We start from the raw sequence: 18,242 nt of genomic DNA on the forward strand, positions 1-18,242 counted from the left end.
CACAAAAAGCGCCTGGACAATGGACAATACCAACACTTTGAGAGCAGCCATGTACCCAGACATTTAATACTGCCATGAACACTCCTGGCCAGTAGATGGCAGTAGCGTCCTTGAAAAAATGTCAAACAAAATTCCAGATAATCCGTGTCTGCTACATTTAAGATGCGTGGAATTTAACAAACGCAAATACACTAACGTCTATAAACCCAGAGAATATATTCACGAGAGTTTTAGGCACTAGAGGTTAATGCTGTTATCTGTGGACCCTGAACAGAGTGTCTGACAGACGATAGAGTGGTTTCTGTTTGCAGAGGGTAGAACAACATGTCTATTAGGAAACTTTTAACAGGTAGGTCTGAACAGCTTTAACAGTTTTAAAAATGTTTTTCACTGTTCAACTTAGTTTAGTACGTTATCGGTCTAAAAGTTATCAGACGGTAACTCATCGGAAGATAATTAGTCCGCTGATGGTTTTTAAATTTATCTAAAAAGATAATCCGATAATGAAACATTATCTTCGATAATTATCTGTTATCGGATTATCCAAAGTGTGCCCACCACTGCATGCATAACAGAAATTTGCTCGTATACAAACAACCAAACTCATAACATTATAGTCAAAGGTGAAACGAAATATAAGAATATCTGCATTAAATAAAAATGTGAAGTTTTTATTTTTAATCACATTTTCCTGAAAATGTCAAACTGTCAAATACAAGTTCAGACCTGAAATGCCCCCCTTCATTTTTATGTATTTATTGGATGATGAATCATGAACTAGGTCTCTCCTCTGCACATGGTTTGAACATGTGCAGAGGAGGGACTCAGAGTATATAGGGAGAAGGATGCTGAGGATGGAGCCACCAGGCAGGAGGAGACGAGGGAGGCCAAAGAGGAGGTTTATGGATGTGCTGAGGGAGGACATGCAGGTGGTTGGTGTAACAGAGGATGATACAAAGGATAGGGTGAGATGGAAACAACTGATCTGCTGTGGCGACCCTAGAAGATTGGATGATGAACCAGCCAGCCAACAAACAGCCAAGAGAGAACATCAATGTCACACCCACATTTCATTTTATTTGCCATTTAAAGAAAACGTTACATATATGGGCTTTTAATCAACCATGTGACAATAAAATATCTACACTCCTTTTCACAAAATTAGCCATTTTCCTGTGTATTGACATGAGGACAGACAGTTTACCTCAACCTCGGAACTTGATCGTTGACAGATCACAACCAAACTCGAATCATTTCCTCCCAATGTACATGCACTAAACAAGTTAGGTGTTCTTCAGCTAACTTGTTAACGTTCTTGCAGACAATATTACAGAGAGATCAAGGTGATCATAAGAGCGCAGACGTCCGGCTTACAAGCAGCAGATGCAGGCAAAAACACAACCACACTATCGGAGGCAGTAGGTTGCTTCAGGATTTTCATTGCAGTGTGTAGCCTGGAAAAGAGTGTTGAATAAAATTACAGACAAGCCCTGTTGGTTTATAAAACCATGCCACCAAATCAGGAAATTACTCCATTTGGAGGCTGCACCGCCGCTCTTAATCTCTGTTACAGCCAGCAGATAACCTTTGACCTCTCCTAGGATGGGTTTCGGTTGGAAAACTCATTCTAAGAAATGCGACATCACCACCTCGGGGGCGGGGTAGAGGTTTGCAAAGGCAACAAAGTCTTTAAAAATTGAATGCGTCAACTGAATTCAATTCATTGTTGAGTAATCCAATTGAATACGTCAGCAATGTATTGTGAATTTGTGAATCAGAGCGAAGTCAACATACCGATGTCCTGTGCTGATAAAAGGGAAAGAATGCACGTGAGTGTTCATGTGTGCAGATATGAGCATGTTGGTGAGGAGGCAGGAGCTTCTGGGATAAAGGCTTATACAGCTATGGTAATACAGAGCCTCTTGGCTCAAGGACTGAAGATATGTGAGCGGAGCTGAGTCACTTGCATGCCCACGCAGATCACATCACCAAGGTACAAAGTGAAAGATGCTGCCCTTGGAAATAACGTCGGCACTAATGCGCTTTCATCCATATCTGTTGAACAATAACCACGGAGAGAATACAGCAAAGACAAAACACCCATCAGGAGAACAGCAGTGAAAACGTCCGTTCACTCCTTTCTCCCCACGCGTTCTCTCCTCTTAGTGCTGGACTGTCCCGGTTTGACCCTCCAGACCTCCCGTAGTTTGGACGCCCTGTCAGATCTGAAGTTGCAGCAGCTGGAGGCGGAGCTAGAGGGGGCACGGCATGAGGTGCAGGGGGCATGCCAGCGTGAAGAGGAGCTGAAGGCTGAATGTGAAAGACTTAAAGAGGAGATGCGGGAGTTGCAGAACAGCCAAATGGAGAGGGTGAGTGACTTTAACCATGAGCATGACACATTATAGTTTGAGTCCATATCTGCACCATCTATAATATGTCAGGAACACTTAACCACAGGTGAGTCACAGTTCCAGTCATGCAGAAATAGACAACATTTTCCTCCTGGAAAAGGATCATGACTTATTAGTTACCTGTAAATCTACTTTGTGAAGGATTTATTGTCATCTAGTGGTGAGGTTGCAGATTGCATTATGTCGTTGCCAGTCACAATTTTGTTTCCCTTCAGGTCTTCACTTCATTGGCCACAGGGATTCATCCCTTGACTTCTCATGTGATCAGCAATACGTATGGTCCTCTATTTCACAAAAATGATAGTTCTCAACCTTGTTAGCCTGCATTAGCAAACAAACAGCTAATACACACTCTATCTTTAAAGTTGTGTAGATTAGACTAGATAGAACTTTACCGATCCCTTGGGAAGACTCCCCCAGGGAAACTGAAGTTCCAGCACCACACAGGGTAAGAAGCACACAGAGTATCAAAAGTGAAAGTAAAAAAGAAAAACAGTTTGCAAATATAAATCCACAATATAAATACCAGACATACTGATCAATACTGGTTTACTGGCTACTACTGTTCCTCTCATTCCCGTCCTCTGTCTTCCTGTTACTCCTCCTCCCCCTGAGTGAGGAGTTGTACAGGCTGATGCCCTGGGGGACAAAGAAGCTTTTCAGTCTGTTGGTCCTACACTTGGGAAGGAGCAGTCTATGGCTTAAGAGGCTCCTCTGGTTGCTGATGACGGTGTGCAGAGGGTGACTGGCATCGTCCATAATGTCAATAAGTGATGTGGTTGTTGTGACATTAAAATGGACAGAAGAACCATTCGGCAGCATGAATCAAAAAGCTGCATGATGGACCTGCTGTTGCACAAAGAGTGAATGTATAGGAGGTGGGAAAGTCGGGTCTGTAGGTTTAAGACAACCCAATATTTTTCAATCGTATTACCAAGAAGAAAACACTCCAATATTCAGGCTGTGCTCTTGCCAAGCACCACCATCAAGAACAATAAAATTAAAAATCTCTGAACTGATTTTCTGCATACAGTGGTACTTCCTGTCCAAAAGTTAGTTTTCATTTAAAAAGAGGGTCTGGATTGATTTTGTGACCTGAACTTTGGAGAGTGAATGACCGAGAGCTTGTATGTCATAACTGGGACCGGTTTGTCAAATAAATAGAGTGAATTTGGAGGAGGAAATTACTTAGTGTCTTGATAAAGCAACACTCCGCTACTGCCGTAGGGGCGCACTGTTTTTGCCTGAATTTTCTGGCTGACTAACACATTTCCAGCTCTGGCTCCTTTGTAACCAGTGGTATATTAAGAAAAAACAAAAAACAAAACATCAAATACATCTAAATAAGATGGGATAACCAGAAACAAAGTAGTAATAAATACATACCCTGAAACACAGCTGCATCCCTCTCATTGTACTTCTGTGTTAGCACTCAGCAGCCATATAGAGTATCGTTGTGCTGTCTGGCGCTGTTCTGTTTTCACATAGTTTCATATGTAAACAAAGTTGATATCTCCCTCAGTATTTCCAAGTTCTACAAGTTCCACAGTAATTTCAATTTATTTGATTTATACAGCATCAAATCACGACAAAGCTGCCTCCAGGCGCTTCACACAAGTAAGGTCTAACCTTACCAACCCCTAGAGCAAAGCACACAGGTGACAGTGGTAAGGAAACACTCCCTCTGATGATATTGAGGAAGAAACCTCAAGCAGACCAGACTCAAAGGGGTGACCCACAGCTTAGGCCATTCTAAGCATTCCGATGGCCATCATCACGTCTGATCGTCATGCTTGATTCCTTCATTTGTCCATCAACAGTCAATAAGCAGGTGCCATCGTTAACACGAATGGCCAGTAACTGTTTCAAGTCCCATGTCCACGTCACAGTTCTGCTGTTGAGAACGCAAACACATGCAGCATAGGGAGAGAGAGGACAGTTCCCAGCTGTTAGCCAAGGTCAGACTTAACTGAAGAAAAGGTCTGGGTGTCAGAGTGCACCGGTGGATTCTGTTGGCGAGAAGGCATCACAGAGAAAGAAGATTTTTTGCTGTCCTTGCTGTTGCAGCCGCGCTGAATGACAGCACAGTGAGAAGAACGTAGTGAGGAAATATGACGTCATGCTCCCGGAGCTAGCCTGATTCAAGCCACATTTGTGTTCAAACCTCAATGATTCCCGCTCAAATCCAGCTCCTCCCGAGCACGCATATATTTCTTGAAACCGAGAAAATCGTTCTGCTGCATGCAGCTGTTTGTGTTACCTGTGAAAATGTGACATCATGTGTCAATCAGAGCCCCAAATCCACCAGAGACTGACAGATTGAGTGATATTTACCACTGGACAAATTATTTCAATCTGTTACTAATCAGTTTACTCAGTCTGTCACAGTGTGACAACATCTTAATTCAGGTAGAAAGAAGAAAACCCTCTTTTTATTGGTGATATTCATGAAGGAAAATAGATGTGGGCATGTTTCCTCTCAAAAACTGTGAGGATTGTGACTCAGCTAAGCCCAGTACCTTCATGTGAGCCACTTCTATGAATTGTCCTGATGGATTTCAAAGCGATTAAGAAATCAGTAGGTGGATATTTGCAGTAGTGGTCATTACATAAGAGAATCTATAGCAAACGATGGAGTTTTATTCAGTGATTCACAGCACCACAGGGAGGAACAGAGTTTGAGAATGACTTTCCCCAGCGGGAAACAAACCTAACCCAGCTAGTTAATGTCAAGCTGGTAGCTTTCAGCTGCACAGCAAGGACAAGAAATGCCAGGATTGAAAAGACATGAAACAAAACGATACATTAAAGAGCCGATCAACATATCTTTTTGATTTGTCAAGCCATCTTTCTTAGTGACTTGAAAAACAACAGAAGAGTTCATTTGTAAAAAAGTTTTACAAATGATGATGGTAATGGTGGCTAAGAGAAAACTACATTTTAATGGAGAGGAGCTGACATACTTAATTCAGAACTGGATGAAATAATTAATCGACACGAAAAGAAGCTGTGAAAGATTTCTTTTCACTCTTAAAGTTTGACGTATTTTGAAGTATACCGATGCCTTTAAGGCAAAGACAGACTTCAGTTTCTCTTCAGTTTTTCCTGATGTGCACCTTTGTCGCTGTAGAGCTGCAAGGTAGAAATAATTTTGAAGAAAATTCAGTTTTTTGAATAGAGGAAGATTTTCTTAAAAAGATGATAAGAAACTTGAGCTGTAGTTTGTCAAATGGCACACGAAAGCCTAGATTTGATCTGTTTTCTTCTAACGGTCCTTTTCTTTTAAACTCCCCTGTGAAGTTGGTGGTATAATAAAAGTTGTGTTACGCAGCCTCTAAACTCAGAGCCAAATAAGCTTGTAACTCCTTCATGTTGTGTTGTTTGTCTTGGTGGCTTCCCTCACTAGTCTTCTTCACATGGTACCATACTGTTTGTACTTCTTAATAAGTGATGTAAATCAAGTCGAAGTTATACAACCCCTGGCAAAAATTATGGAATCACCGGCCTCAGAGGACGTTCATTCAGTTGTTTAATTTTGTAGAAAAAAAGCAGATCACAGACATGACACAAAACTAAAGTCATTTCAAATGGCAACTTTCTGGCTTTAAGAAACACTATAAGAAATCAGGAAAAAAATTGTGGCAGTCAGTAACGGTTACTTTTTTAGACCAAGCAGAGGGAAAAAAATATGGAATCACTCAATTCTGAGGAATAAATTATGGAATCATGAAAAACAAAAGAATGCTCCAACACATCACTTGTATTTTGTTGCACCACCTCTGGCTTTTATAACAGCTTGCAGTCTCTGAGGCATGGACTTAATGAGTGACAAACAGTACTCTTCATCAATCTGGCTCCAACTTTCTCTGATTGCTGTTGCCAGATCAGCTTTGCAGGTTGGAGCCTTGTCATGGACCATTTTCTTCAACTTCCACCAAAGATTTTCAATTGGATTAAGATCCGGACTATTTGCAGGCCATGACATTGACCCTATGTGTCTTTTTGCAAGGAATGTTTTCACAGTTTTTGCTCTATGGCAAGATGCATTATCATCTTGAAAAATGATTTCATCATCCCCAAACATTCTTTCAATTGATGGGATAAGAAAAGTGTCCAAAATATCAACGTAAACTTGTGCATTTATTGATGATGTAATGACAGCCATCTCCCCAGTGTCTTTACCTGACATGCAGCCCCATATCATCAATGACTGTGGAAATTTACATGTTCTCTTCAGGCAGTCATCTTTATAAATCTCATTGGAACGGCACCAAACAAAAGTTCCAGCATCATCACCTTGCCCAATGCAGATTTGAGATTCATCACTGAATATGACTTTCATCCAGTCATCCACAATCAATCAATCAATTTTTTTATATAGCGCCAAATCACAACAAACAGTTGCCCCAAGGCGCTTTATATTGTAAGGCAAGGTCATACAATAATTATGTAAAACCCCAACAGTCAAAAACGACCCCCTGTGAGCAAGCACTTGGCTACAGTGGGAAGGAAAAACTCCCTTTTAACAGGAAGAAACCTCCAGCAGAACCAGGCTCAGGGAGGGGCAGTCTTCTGCTGGGACTGGTTGGGGCTGAGGGAGAGAACCAGGAAAAAGACATGCTGTGGAGGGGAGCAGAGATCGATCACTAATGATTAAATGCAGAGTGGTGCATACAGAGCAAAAAGAGAAAGAAACAGTGCATTATGGGAACCCCCCAGCAGTCTACGTCTATAGCAGCATAACTAAGGGATGGTTCAGGGTCACCTGATCCAGCCCTAACTATAAGCTTTAGCAAAAAGGAAAGTTTTAAGCCTAATCTTAAAAGTAGAGAGGGTGTCTGTCTCCCTGATCTGAATTGGGAGCTGGTTCCACAGGAGAGGAGCCTGAAAGCTGAAGGCTCTGCCTCCCATTCTACTCTTACAAACCCTAGGAACTACAAGTAAGCCTGCAGTCTGAGAGCGAAGCGCTCTATTGGGGTGATATGGTACTACGAGGTCCCTAAGATAAGATGGGACCTGATTATTCAAAACCTTATAAGTAAGAAGAAGAATTTTAAATTCTATTCTAGAATTAACAGGAAGCCAATGAAGAGAGGCTGATATGGGTGAGATATGCTCTCTCCTTCTAGTCCCCGTCAGTACTCTAGCTGCAGCATTTTGAATTAACTGAAGGCTTTTTAGGGAACTTTTAGGACAACCTGATAATAATGAATTATTATTCCACGATTGCTTTTCCTTAGCCCATTGTAACCTTGTTTTTTTCTCTTTAGGTGTTAATGATGGCTTTCGTTTAGCTTTTCTGTATGTAAATCCCATTTCCTTTAGGCAGTTTCTTACAGTTCGGTCACAGACGTTGACTCCAGTTTCCTCCCATTCGTTCCTCATTTGTTTTGTTGTGCATTTTCGATTTTTGAGACATATTGCTTTAAGTTTTCTGTCTTGACTCTTTGATGTCTTCCTTGGTCTACCAGTATGTTTGCCTTTAACAACCTTCCCATGTTGTTTGTATTTGGTCCAGAGTTAATACACAGCTGACTGTGAACAACCAACATCTTTTGCAACATTGCGTGATGATTTACCCTCTTTTAAGAGTTTGATAATCCTCTCCTTTGTTTCAATTGACATGTCTCGTGTTGGAGCCATGATTCATGTCAGTCCATTTGGTGCAACAGCTCTCCAAGGTGTGATCAGTCCTTTTTAGATGCAGACTAACGAGCAGATCTGATTTGATGCAGGTGTTAGTTTTGGGGATGAAAATTTACAGGGTGATTCCATAATTTTTTCCTCAGAATTGAGTGATTCCATATTTTTTTCCCTCTGCTTGGTCTAAAAAAGTAACCGTTACTGACTGCCACAATTTTTTTTCTTGATTTCTTATAGTGTTTCTTAAAGCCAGAAAGTTGCCATTTGAAATGACTTTAGTTTTGTGTCATGTCTGTGATCTGCTTTTTTTCTACAAAATTAAACAACTGAATGAACATCCTCCGAGGCCGGTGATTCCATAATTTTTGCCAGGAGTTGTATTCAGTGACTTGGAAATGTTTGTGTGTCCATCCCCTGACTGATAGAGCACTGCTGTGAACGTGATTATTTAGCTGTGTTGTGCTCAAGGTTGCCATCACTTATACAGTAAGTTATTTTGGCTTTGATATTTTTATTATATCATGTTGTACAGATTTGTTTTCTGCGAGTTTAAAGTGAATAATTTTCAGAATTTTGATAAAGAGAAGGCAGTATATATTTTTAAAATTGCACAAAGAAATGAAAATGTGCAAAATCCTTAGGTGTTGTAGACTTTATCCACTGTATATAGACTAACATGATTCTTCTCACCTGCTTAACATCACTTGTATCACATCATGTTTTTATTTCAACTTCACACAGTTGTCACATTATCCAAAAACACACCTGTGCCAGGAAAGGTGTTTGACATTTTCGCTTGTTGAATTAGAGGAATTAACAGTAAATGCGCTCGTGTGGACATGCAAAATAAAGACCAACAAGATGAAAACAAAGCTCCTTACAGTCAAGAACAGACTGAAAACTTTGTTACAAACAAGAAAGCTAAAAACACGATTAGAACATCCAAGTCGGACATGAACATGCATATGAACATCCATAAATATCTATTAAATGTTATTCTAATCCAATTACATTTTTTTCCATGAGTCTGATTGGTTAATCATGTGAGATTTCAGGCCGTATAATATTGGGGTAACAGTGGCAAAATACCATTTCACATTTGGATTTATTACTCCGCTCCCTGACCGGTGTTCTGACGAGATGTCATTCCTGTCAAATGTCATTCCTGTCCTCCGTGCAAATGCAGGACACTGAACTGTCGATTTATGCGACGAGGTGCACAATTTGACTGAACACTGGCTGTGTGCTGCTAGCTATTAGTGCTGTTAGCTGAGAGCTAGAGAAAGTCGTGTACCAATGCCGCCATCGAAATAGGTGAATTTAAGCTACCATACAAAAGTATTGATGTGGATTCTGATACAGAATTACTGTTTCACATTTGATGGATTTTTATGTTTGATGGATTACTCTGCGCTCTGACTGCTGTTGGAGCGACGCTGCCTCGGCTCGGCGGTAAGCCTCGCCAACTGAATTACCTACAGAAAAATAAACCATGCAAACAATGGAATTGAATTAGAATGGGAATAACCCTCTTGTGTCTGATGATTTGTGGACATTCATGCTGTTATACGGTCGCAAATAGCCGTTTCACAGCTCTGCTAACGTGTCCCCAATAAAGCTCAATTTGTGACCGTATAACCAGCATAAACGTCCCCAAATCTTCAGACACAACAGGGTTATTCCCAAATTGACGCAGCTGAAAAACAGCCATATAATAAACAATTTTTTAACCATTGCACTCTGTTAATAATCCGTTTATATATATATATATATATATATATATATATATATATATATATATATATATATATATATATATATATATAATGACATATATATATATGACATATACGAGGTCTATTAGAAAAGTATCCGACCTTATTTAAAAAAAAACATATGGATTTGAATCACGTGTGCTTGCGTGAGCCAACCTTGAACCTTCATGCGCATGCGTGATTTTTTTCACGCCTGTCGGTTGCATCATTCGCCTGTGAGCAGGCTTTGAGTGAGGAGTGGTCCACTCCCTCGGCGGATTTTCATTGTCAGGGAAATGGCTGAGAGACTGCTCCAGCTGCCATCGACAGGCTGAACGACCATTTCATTTCTAAACGGATTGCTCTGTGGATCCGTGACCATCGTTTGCACTTTCTCTGGCTATCACAAGAGCTGGACATCACGCATTTTCCTGCAGATTTCACTTTTAACAAGAGATTTTGTCGTGGAAAGCCGAGCGGACGCTTCGCGCGTCATGATGGATTCGCTGCTGGACCATTCGGGACGTCGTCTGGACTAGCACAGGAATTGTGAAAAGACGTGGACATCAGCACTTTTTCGGCAAATTGAGACAGACGTGCGGAGGAATTCCGGTGCCGCGACGCGCAAAGCAACGCCGTGATGAAACGTCACAAAACATGTTCTGGCATGTCCAGGCACATCCACAATTTCTTGGATAATCACTCAACTGAAAAACCACCGACAGCTGTCTGAATGCCATCTCAAAGCCGTCCTGTGACACCAAAACGGAGGTGGTTTTGTGTCGGTCCAGCAGCGAATCCATCATGACGCGCTTGTGATAACCAGAGAAAGTGCACACGATTGTCACGGATCCACAGAGTGATCCGTTTAGAAATGAAATGGTCGTTCAGCCTGTCAATGGCAGCTGGAGCGCGGCGCGCCCCACAGCTGCTGAGAGCGTCCTTAAAGCAACAGTAACATCCCTTAATGTCTTTGAAGCCCATAAAATTTTCACCAAAAACCACCTGAATTTCTCGAATGGTGTCCACATGGATGTGCCTCACAGTTTCTAAAAAAAATTTGATCAAGCAAAGCAGCAGTCTCTCAGCCATTTCCCTGACAATGAAAATCCGCCGAGGGGGGTGGACCACTCCTCACTCAAAGCCTGCTCACAGGTGAATGACGCAACCGACAGGCGTGAAAAAAATCACGCATGCGCATGAAGGTTCAAGGTTGGCTCACGCAAGCACACGTGATTCAAACCCATGTTTTTTTTTTTTAAATAAGGTCGGATACTTTTCTAATAGACCTCGTATATATATATATATATATATATATATATATATATATATATATATATATAGGGGGTTGCAAAAGGCTGTATGTATTATGGTTTGTGAGTATTTAGCAGTACAATTGTGTTTATACTGCCCCCACAGTTGATATTGGTATTGCAACTAAAGACCATGTTGCATTAATTTTGAAGGAAGTAAACAAAGATTAGAAACAAATGCCGCAGGATGTGTGGCATCGCACATGCACTTAGTCTCATATTTAAAAGACAGTGTTTCTTAATGATAAATTTACCAAAATAATAAGGAAATAAAACACACCTGTGTGTGAAAAACTCAGCCGGTCTCATTTAGTTTTGGTCCACGACACAAATACTCTGGATCCCTTTATTGTGCACTCTGTTTGGATGTGCTTGCCCTTAAATTAAAGTTGCACTATACTCTCAAATTTGCTTTTAACTCTGTTATGTTGAGTGATAAGCAACTACAGTATCAACAAACTCTCAAGGTCCAAGTATTTTCGTACCCAGGTGCACTGCTTCAATAACAACAGATATGGCTTTTTCTCTGTGATGTCACCTGGTAATATATTGTTGCGGTGGGCTCTTGCTATCACATTTTGGTCAATATTCATGCAGCATCTGCATGCTAATCTAATTTCACGCTCTACTTCTGCAGGAAATAACTTCACCATGCAAGCAGTGCGATGTGGAGTGGATAAAGAAGGTGGGAGATGAACAGTAAGTGACCACAGTGGACTGCTGGGTTGTGTGTGTGTGTGTGTGTGTGGGGGGGGGGGGGGGGGCACTGAGAGTAAGAGATGGTGAAGGAAGGGAAGGAAGGAGGGAGGAAAGGATGAGAGAAGCAGAAATGATGCACCGGCGTCCTCTGCTGATCTGTGTCTGTATCCTGCTGGCTCGCCCAACCATCGCCCCGGATTGAATCCATCCCTGAATTGGGCTGGATACTGGCCTCCATTTTTGCGTGAGATTTCCCACTCCTAAATGACCAATAGGAGAGCAGCACTGGAATTCCCTCTCATAAAGGACCACAAGGCCAGTATCTGGCCCAATTCAGGGACAATTGTCGGGCTACCTGCTGGCTACCACAGTGGTGTCCTCAACTTGACCTCCAGAGGGCCTAATTAGAAAATATCTGTATTCTTTACAGTGTTCACTAAATTAAATGAATTATATATACATATATATATATATGAGGTCTATTAGAAAAATATCCGACTTTATTATTTTTTTCAAAAACCATATGGATTTGAATCACGTGTGATTGCGTCAGACAAGCTTGAACCCTGATGCGCATGCGTGAGTTTTTCCACGCCTGTCGGTTGCGTCATTCGCCTGTGAGCAGGCTTTGAGTGAGGAGTGGTCCAGCCCCCCGGCGGATTTTCATTGTCAGGAAATGGCGGAATGATTTGGGCTTTTTTTCCATCAGAATTTTTTCAGAAACTGTTAGAGACTGGCAGCTGGAAACCATTAGAAAAATTTATCTGGCTTTCGGTGAAAATGTTACGGGCTTGGTAGAGAATAAGGAGTGTTACTGTCGCTTTAAGGACGGCCCCCAGCGGCTGTGGGACGCTGCGCTCCGAAGCCGCCATCGACAGGCTGAACGACCATTTCATTTCTAAATGGATGGCTGTCTGGATCCGTGACCATTGTGTGCCATTTCTCTGGTTATCACAAGAGCTGGACATCAACCATTTTCCAGCAGATTTCACTTTTAACAAGAGATTTTGTCATGGAAAGCCGAGCGGAGGCTTTGTGCGTCACGATGGATTCACTACTGGAGCGAGACAAAACCACCTCCATTTGGTCTCACAGGACGGCTTTGAGATGGCGTTCAGACAGCTGTCGGTGGTTTTTCCATCAAGTGATTATCCAAGAAATTGTGGATGTGCCTGGACATGCCAGAACATGTCCCGTGAGGCTTCATCAAGGCGTTGCTGTGCGCCATGCGGCACCGCCGCGACGCGCGAAGCCTCCGCTCCTCTTTCCATGACAAAAACTCCTGTAACAGTGGAATGTGCCGCTCATTTCCAAACTGGACACTGTGTTTTATCCGGGGACGTCGTCTGACTAGCACAGGAATTGTGAAAAGACGTGGACATCAGCACTTTTTCGGCACGAGACAGTCGCGGCGGTGCCGCATGGCGCACAGCAACGCCGTGATGAAGCCTCACGGGACATGTTCTGGCATGTCCAGGCACATCCACAATTTCTCGGATAATCACTCGATGGAAAAACCACCGACAGCTGTCTGAACACCATCTCAAAGCCGTCCTGTGTGTTGTGAAAGTGTAGTGACACGGACCCACAACAGGGGGCGCAAATGAACGGCCAATAGATGAGCCAAAAAGTAACAATTTAATATTGTGAAATGTGCACAACGAATATACAGACAATCTCAAAATATAATTACAGTCAATCACAAAGGTGACGTGTGGGCAGGCTCGAGGATAGAAGACGTCCGTCCTGAGAAGAGCCGGAACCACACGATTTCCGCCACCACAGAACCTGGTGAATACTGGAGCCGCCAAGTCCCGAATTCCCAGGTGATCACTGTCCCCGACTGTCGGATCTGGTACTGCTGGCGAGAACAAAGACAGTCAAGTGTGGGTGTGTGTACACCCAGTAACAACAGCGGTGGGAATGCCACCTCCACCTCTCACTCAATAACTTGCAGAGTACTGAAGATTCCTCAGGGAAAAGAGTGCCTTCTAGCGCTCTCTCAGCTTCCACTGACAGCGGTACCGGTACTCACAATATACAAACAATATTGTAAAACGGCTGAGGATATTACCTCCAATGAAGTATGATATCTCGGCAACGAGGTGGAGATGACGTCTGGTCTTTATGGAGTGAGACGATGTTGAGTTGATGGGTGACAGCTGTCAAGAGGTAATGAGTGACAGCTGTCACCCCCGGCTGTGTCCATGGCGGCAGCGCCCTCTCGTGCCTGAAGCCCGCACTTCAGGCAGGGCGCCCACTGGTGGTGGGCCAGCAGTACCTCCTCTTCTGGCGGCCCACACACAACACTGTGAGACCAAAACAGAGGTGGTTTTGTCTCGCTCCAGTAGTGAATCCATCATGACGCGCGAAGCCTCCGCTCGGCTTTCCATGACAAAATCTCTTGTTAAAAGTGAAATCTGCCGGAAAATGGTTGATGTCCAGCTCTTGTGATAACCAGAGAAATGGCACACGATGGTCACGGATCCAGACAGCCATCCGTTTAGAAATGAAATGTTCGTTCAGCCTGTCGATGGCTGATTCGGAGCGCGGCGTGCCCCACAGCCGCTGGGGGCCGTCCTTAAAGCAACAGTAACACTCCTTATTCTCTACCAAGCCCATAACATTTTCACCGAAAGCCAGATAAATTTTTCTAATGGTTTCCAGCTGCCAGTCTCTAGCAGTTTCTGAAAAAAATTCTGATGGAAAAAAAAGCCCAAATCATTCCGCCATTTCCTGACAATGAAAATCCGCAGAGGGGGTGGACCACTCCTCACTCAAAGCCTGCTCACAGGCGAGTGACGCAACTGACAGGCGTGGAAAAACTCACGCATACGCACGAGGGTTCAAGCTTGTCTGATGCAATCACACGTGATTCAAATCCACATGGTTGTTCAAAAAAATAATAAGGTCAGATACTTTTAATAGACCTCGTATATACAGTAGTGTTCAGAGTAATACTAGTGCTATGTGACTAAAAAGATTAATCCAGGTTTTGAGTATATTTCTTATTGTTACATGGGAAACAAGGTACCAGTAGATTCAGTAGATTCTCACAAATCCAACAAGACCAAGCATTCATGATATGCACACTCTTAAGGCTATGAAATTGGGCTATTAGTAAAAAAAAAGCAGAAAAGGGGGTGTTCACAATAATAGTAGCATCTGCTGTTGACGCTACAAACTCAAAACTATTATGTTCAAGCTGCTTTTTTAGCAATCCTGCGAATCACTAAACTAGTATTTAGTTGTATAACCACAATTTTTCATGATTTCTTCACATCTGCGATGCATTAATTTTGTTGGTTTGGAACCAAGATTTTGCTCCTTTACTAGTGTGCTTGGGGTCATTGTCTTGTTGAAACACCCATTTCAAGGGCATGTCCTCTTCAGCATAAGGCAACATGACCTCTTCCAAGTATTTTGACATATCCAAACTGATCCATGATACCTGGTATGTGATATATAGGCCCAACATCATAGTAGGAGAAACATGCCCATATCATGATGCTTGCACCACCATGCTTCACTGTCTTCACTGTGAACTGTGGCTTGAATTCTCTCATCAGTCCACAAAATATTCCTCCATTTCTCTTTAGGCCAGTTGATGTGTTCTTTGGCAAATTGTAACCTCTTCTGCACGTCTTTTATTTAACAGTGGGACTTTGCGGGGGATTCTTGCAAATAAATTCGCTTCACACAGGCGTCTTCTGTCACAGCACTTACACGTAACTCCAGACTGTCTTTGATCATCCTGGAGCTGATCAGTGGGTGAGCCTTTGCCATTCTGGTTATTCTTCTAACCATTTTGATGGTTGTTTTCCGTTTTCTTCCACGCATCTCTGGTTTTTTTGTCCATTTTAAAGCATTGGAGATCTTTGTAGATGAACAGCCTATAATGTTTTGCACCTGTGTATAGGTTTTCCCCTCTCTAATCAACTTTTTAATCAAACTATGTTGTTCTTCTGAACAATGTCTTGAACGTCCCATTTTCCTCAGGCTTTCAAAGAGAAAAGCATGTTCAACAGGTGCTGGCTTCATCCTTAAATAGGGGACACCTGATTCACACCTGTTTGTTCCACAAAATTGACAAACTCACTGACTGAATGCCTCACTACTATTATTGTGAACACCCCCTTTTCTACTTTTTTTTTACTAATAGCCCAATTTCATAGCCTTAAGAGTGTGCATATCATGAATGCTTAGTCTTGTTGGATTTGTGAGAATCTCCTGAATCTACTGCAGTGGTGTCCAAACTATTCCAGAAAGGGCCGAGAGGGTGCAGGTTTTCTTTGCAGCCACTGATTCCAGCAGGTGATTTCACTGATGAACTCATCCCACCTGTTCAAAGGGATGTTAATCAATGAAATCACCTGCTGGAGTCAGTGGCTGCAAAGAAAACCTGCACCCTCTCGGCCCTTTCTGGAATAGTTTGGACACCACTGATCTACTGGTACCTGGTTTCCCATGTAACAATAAGAAATGTACTCAAAACCTGGATTAATCTTTTTAGTCACATAGCACTACTATTATTCTGAACACTACTGTATATATATATCTATATATATAGATATATATATATAGATATATAGATAGATAGATGGATAGATAATTTTTTTTCATAAAAGCAGTATTTACTGGAGAGGTCATTATTACCAGTAGGGGGCACTGTGCACACATTTTAAGATGCCCCTTTCTTCTCCTGACTGTTTATGTTTATAATTCTTCTATTTCCTTCCATGTATTCTTGTCATTCATCATGACTAAGTGACAGAAAAATGTTTGCGAACTTCTGAGAGGAAATAAAGTTGGGTCTTTTCTACTAAATGCTCCATAATTGTGTTTTCAAGGTGTGGTGGTTTAAAAAAAAAAGTTAATCACAAGTTGGGCATTTTACTTCCACTCAGTGAAACCCCAGAAGTGTTTTGATGGGGAGAAAACTGAAAGTAAACAGTAAGCAGTCAGCAGAGGATTTGACATAGCGTGCGGTGGCAGCCTGCTGGTTTTTCCACACCGTGGTCAACTTTGGTTTTTACTCAGCAATACCACTTACTCCCACTGACAAAACCTACAACACTTGTGCTTTCATTCATGGTGCTTTTTCTTGTAATTGGGCTGGTTTAGTGTAAACTGCACAAATTGATGCAGGATATTTTTCGCGCGTTCTGTAAAATCACCTTTGGCTTAATTATCATCAGTGTGGTTCTGAAGGAGGAAATGCAGGGGAAACTGTTGCATGCAAGGCTCAAGGTTTTTCTGTTGATTGCACTGTTTCACTGGCAAATGTTATTTGTGCTTCTTGATTATGTCATAATCAGCATTGCTGCAAAACTATTCTCAGAAATAAACAACAAAAATCTCTATTGTACTCTACACCCCTCCTCTTCCCAGTTTGTAGGAGCTACTGCAGCTTTTTGGTCAATTGTAGGACATCCCACTGCAATCAAACTCAACCTCAGTCATCCTGATCAAGGCATTTTTGATTGATCATATCAGATAAGTTAAACCCGAGTTCCCTCTGCTTTGCTTTATAAGTGCAGAACCAGCGGACCACACAAGTCATGGCTGCTGCTGCTTCACCTGGTGCACGTTTTTCAAGTATGCTAACTCTACTTTGCTTTAAGTCTTTATTCACACAGATCAGTGCACGGTAGTCTCACTCTGTTTCATAAGTGTGGAGCAATAATTGACAGCGCTCAGGGCTGCCACGCTGCCCGTTTAAAGAGAATATTTGACTCTTCTTTGCTTCATATATATGCACAAGTCTGTTTCTGATGGACGGTGCATGTGATATACCCTTCTTACCGGCCAGTCAGGTAGCAATTTCCACAAAACATAAATGATTTTTACCTTCATAGCAATTTCCACAAAACATAAATGATTTTTACCTTCATCTACAAAGTTGGAGGAGGTTATGTTTTCACCCGTTTGTTTGTTTGTTTGTATCTGACCAGCCTGGAGCCCACAATTTTTCAAATATCATTATGACATTTATACTGAAGATTCATATCCTGATAGGCAAGAACTGCTTTAATTATCAAGGTCATAGGGTCAAAGGTCAAAGTCAGGAAAAATCTTGGAAAAATCCCTGAATTTAACATTAAATGAATTTTCAAAAATTCACAACTGTCCAAAAAAAAAAAAGGATCAAATTTCTTTCATATTTGAGAGTATTATGTAGGATGGTATCCTTTATCGGCTGATAAAGTTTATCCGGATCTGATCCAGATTGTGGATTTTGTGGACATTTGAATTTAATATTGAAAAGCCCATTTGGTGTACATTTTGCATTATATCAGAAGTGCCTCAATCATTCTCATTTTTCTCTTATGGATTTACCTAAACCATCAAAATTGGATGGAGGTTCCAATTTTATTCCTGTTTGTCTATCTTCCAGTTATCAGTCAGAACCAAGAACCAAG

At 41.8% G+C, this 18,242-nt stretch overlaps 1 protein-coding gene across 1 annotated transcript in view; it reads left to right on the forward strand.

Annotated features, from left to right (window-relative positions):
* Positions 1-18,242, forward strand: part of tbkbp1 (TBK1 binding protein 1) — a 57,799-nt gene that overhangs the window by 26,821 nt on the left and 12,736 nt on the right. The window contains 2 exon segments of the mRNA XM_034194184.1: positions 2,167-2,369; positions 11,759-11,820. Coding sequence (XP_034050075.1) covers positions 2,167-2,369; positions 11,759-11,820 — 265 coding nt within the window.

The sequence above is a fragment of the Thalassophryne amazonica genome, chromosome 18 (genome assembly GCF_902500255.1).
Source record: "Thalassophryne amazonica chromosome 18, fThaAma1.1, whole genome shotgun sequence".
Classification (NCBI taxonomy): domain Eukaryota; kingdom Metazoa; phylum Chordata; class Actinopteri; order Batrachoidiformes; family Batrachoididae; genus Thalassophryne; species Thalassophryne amazonica.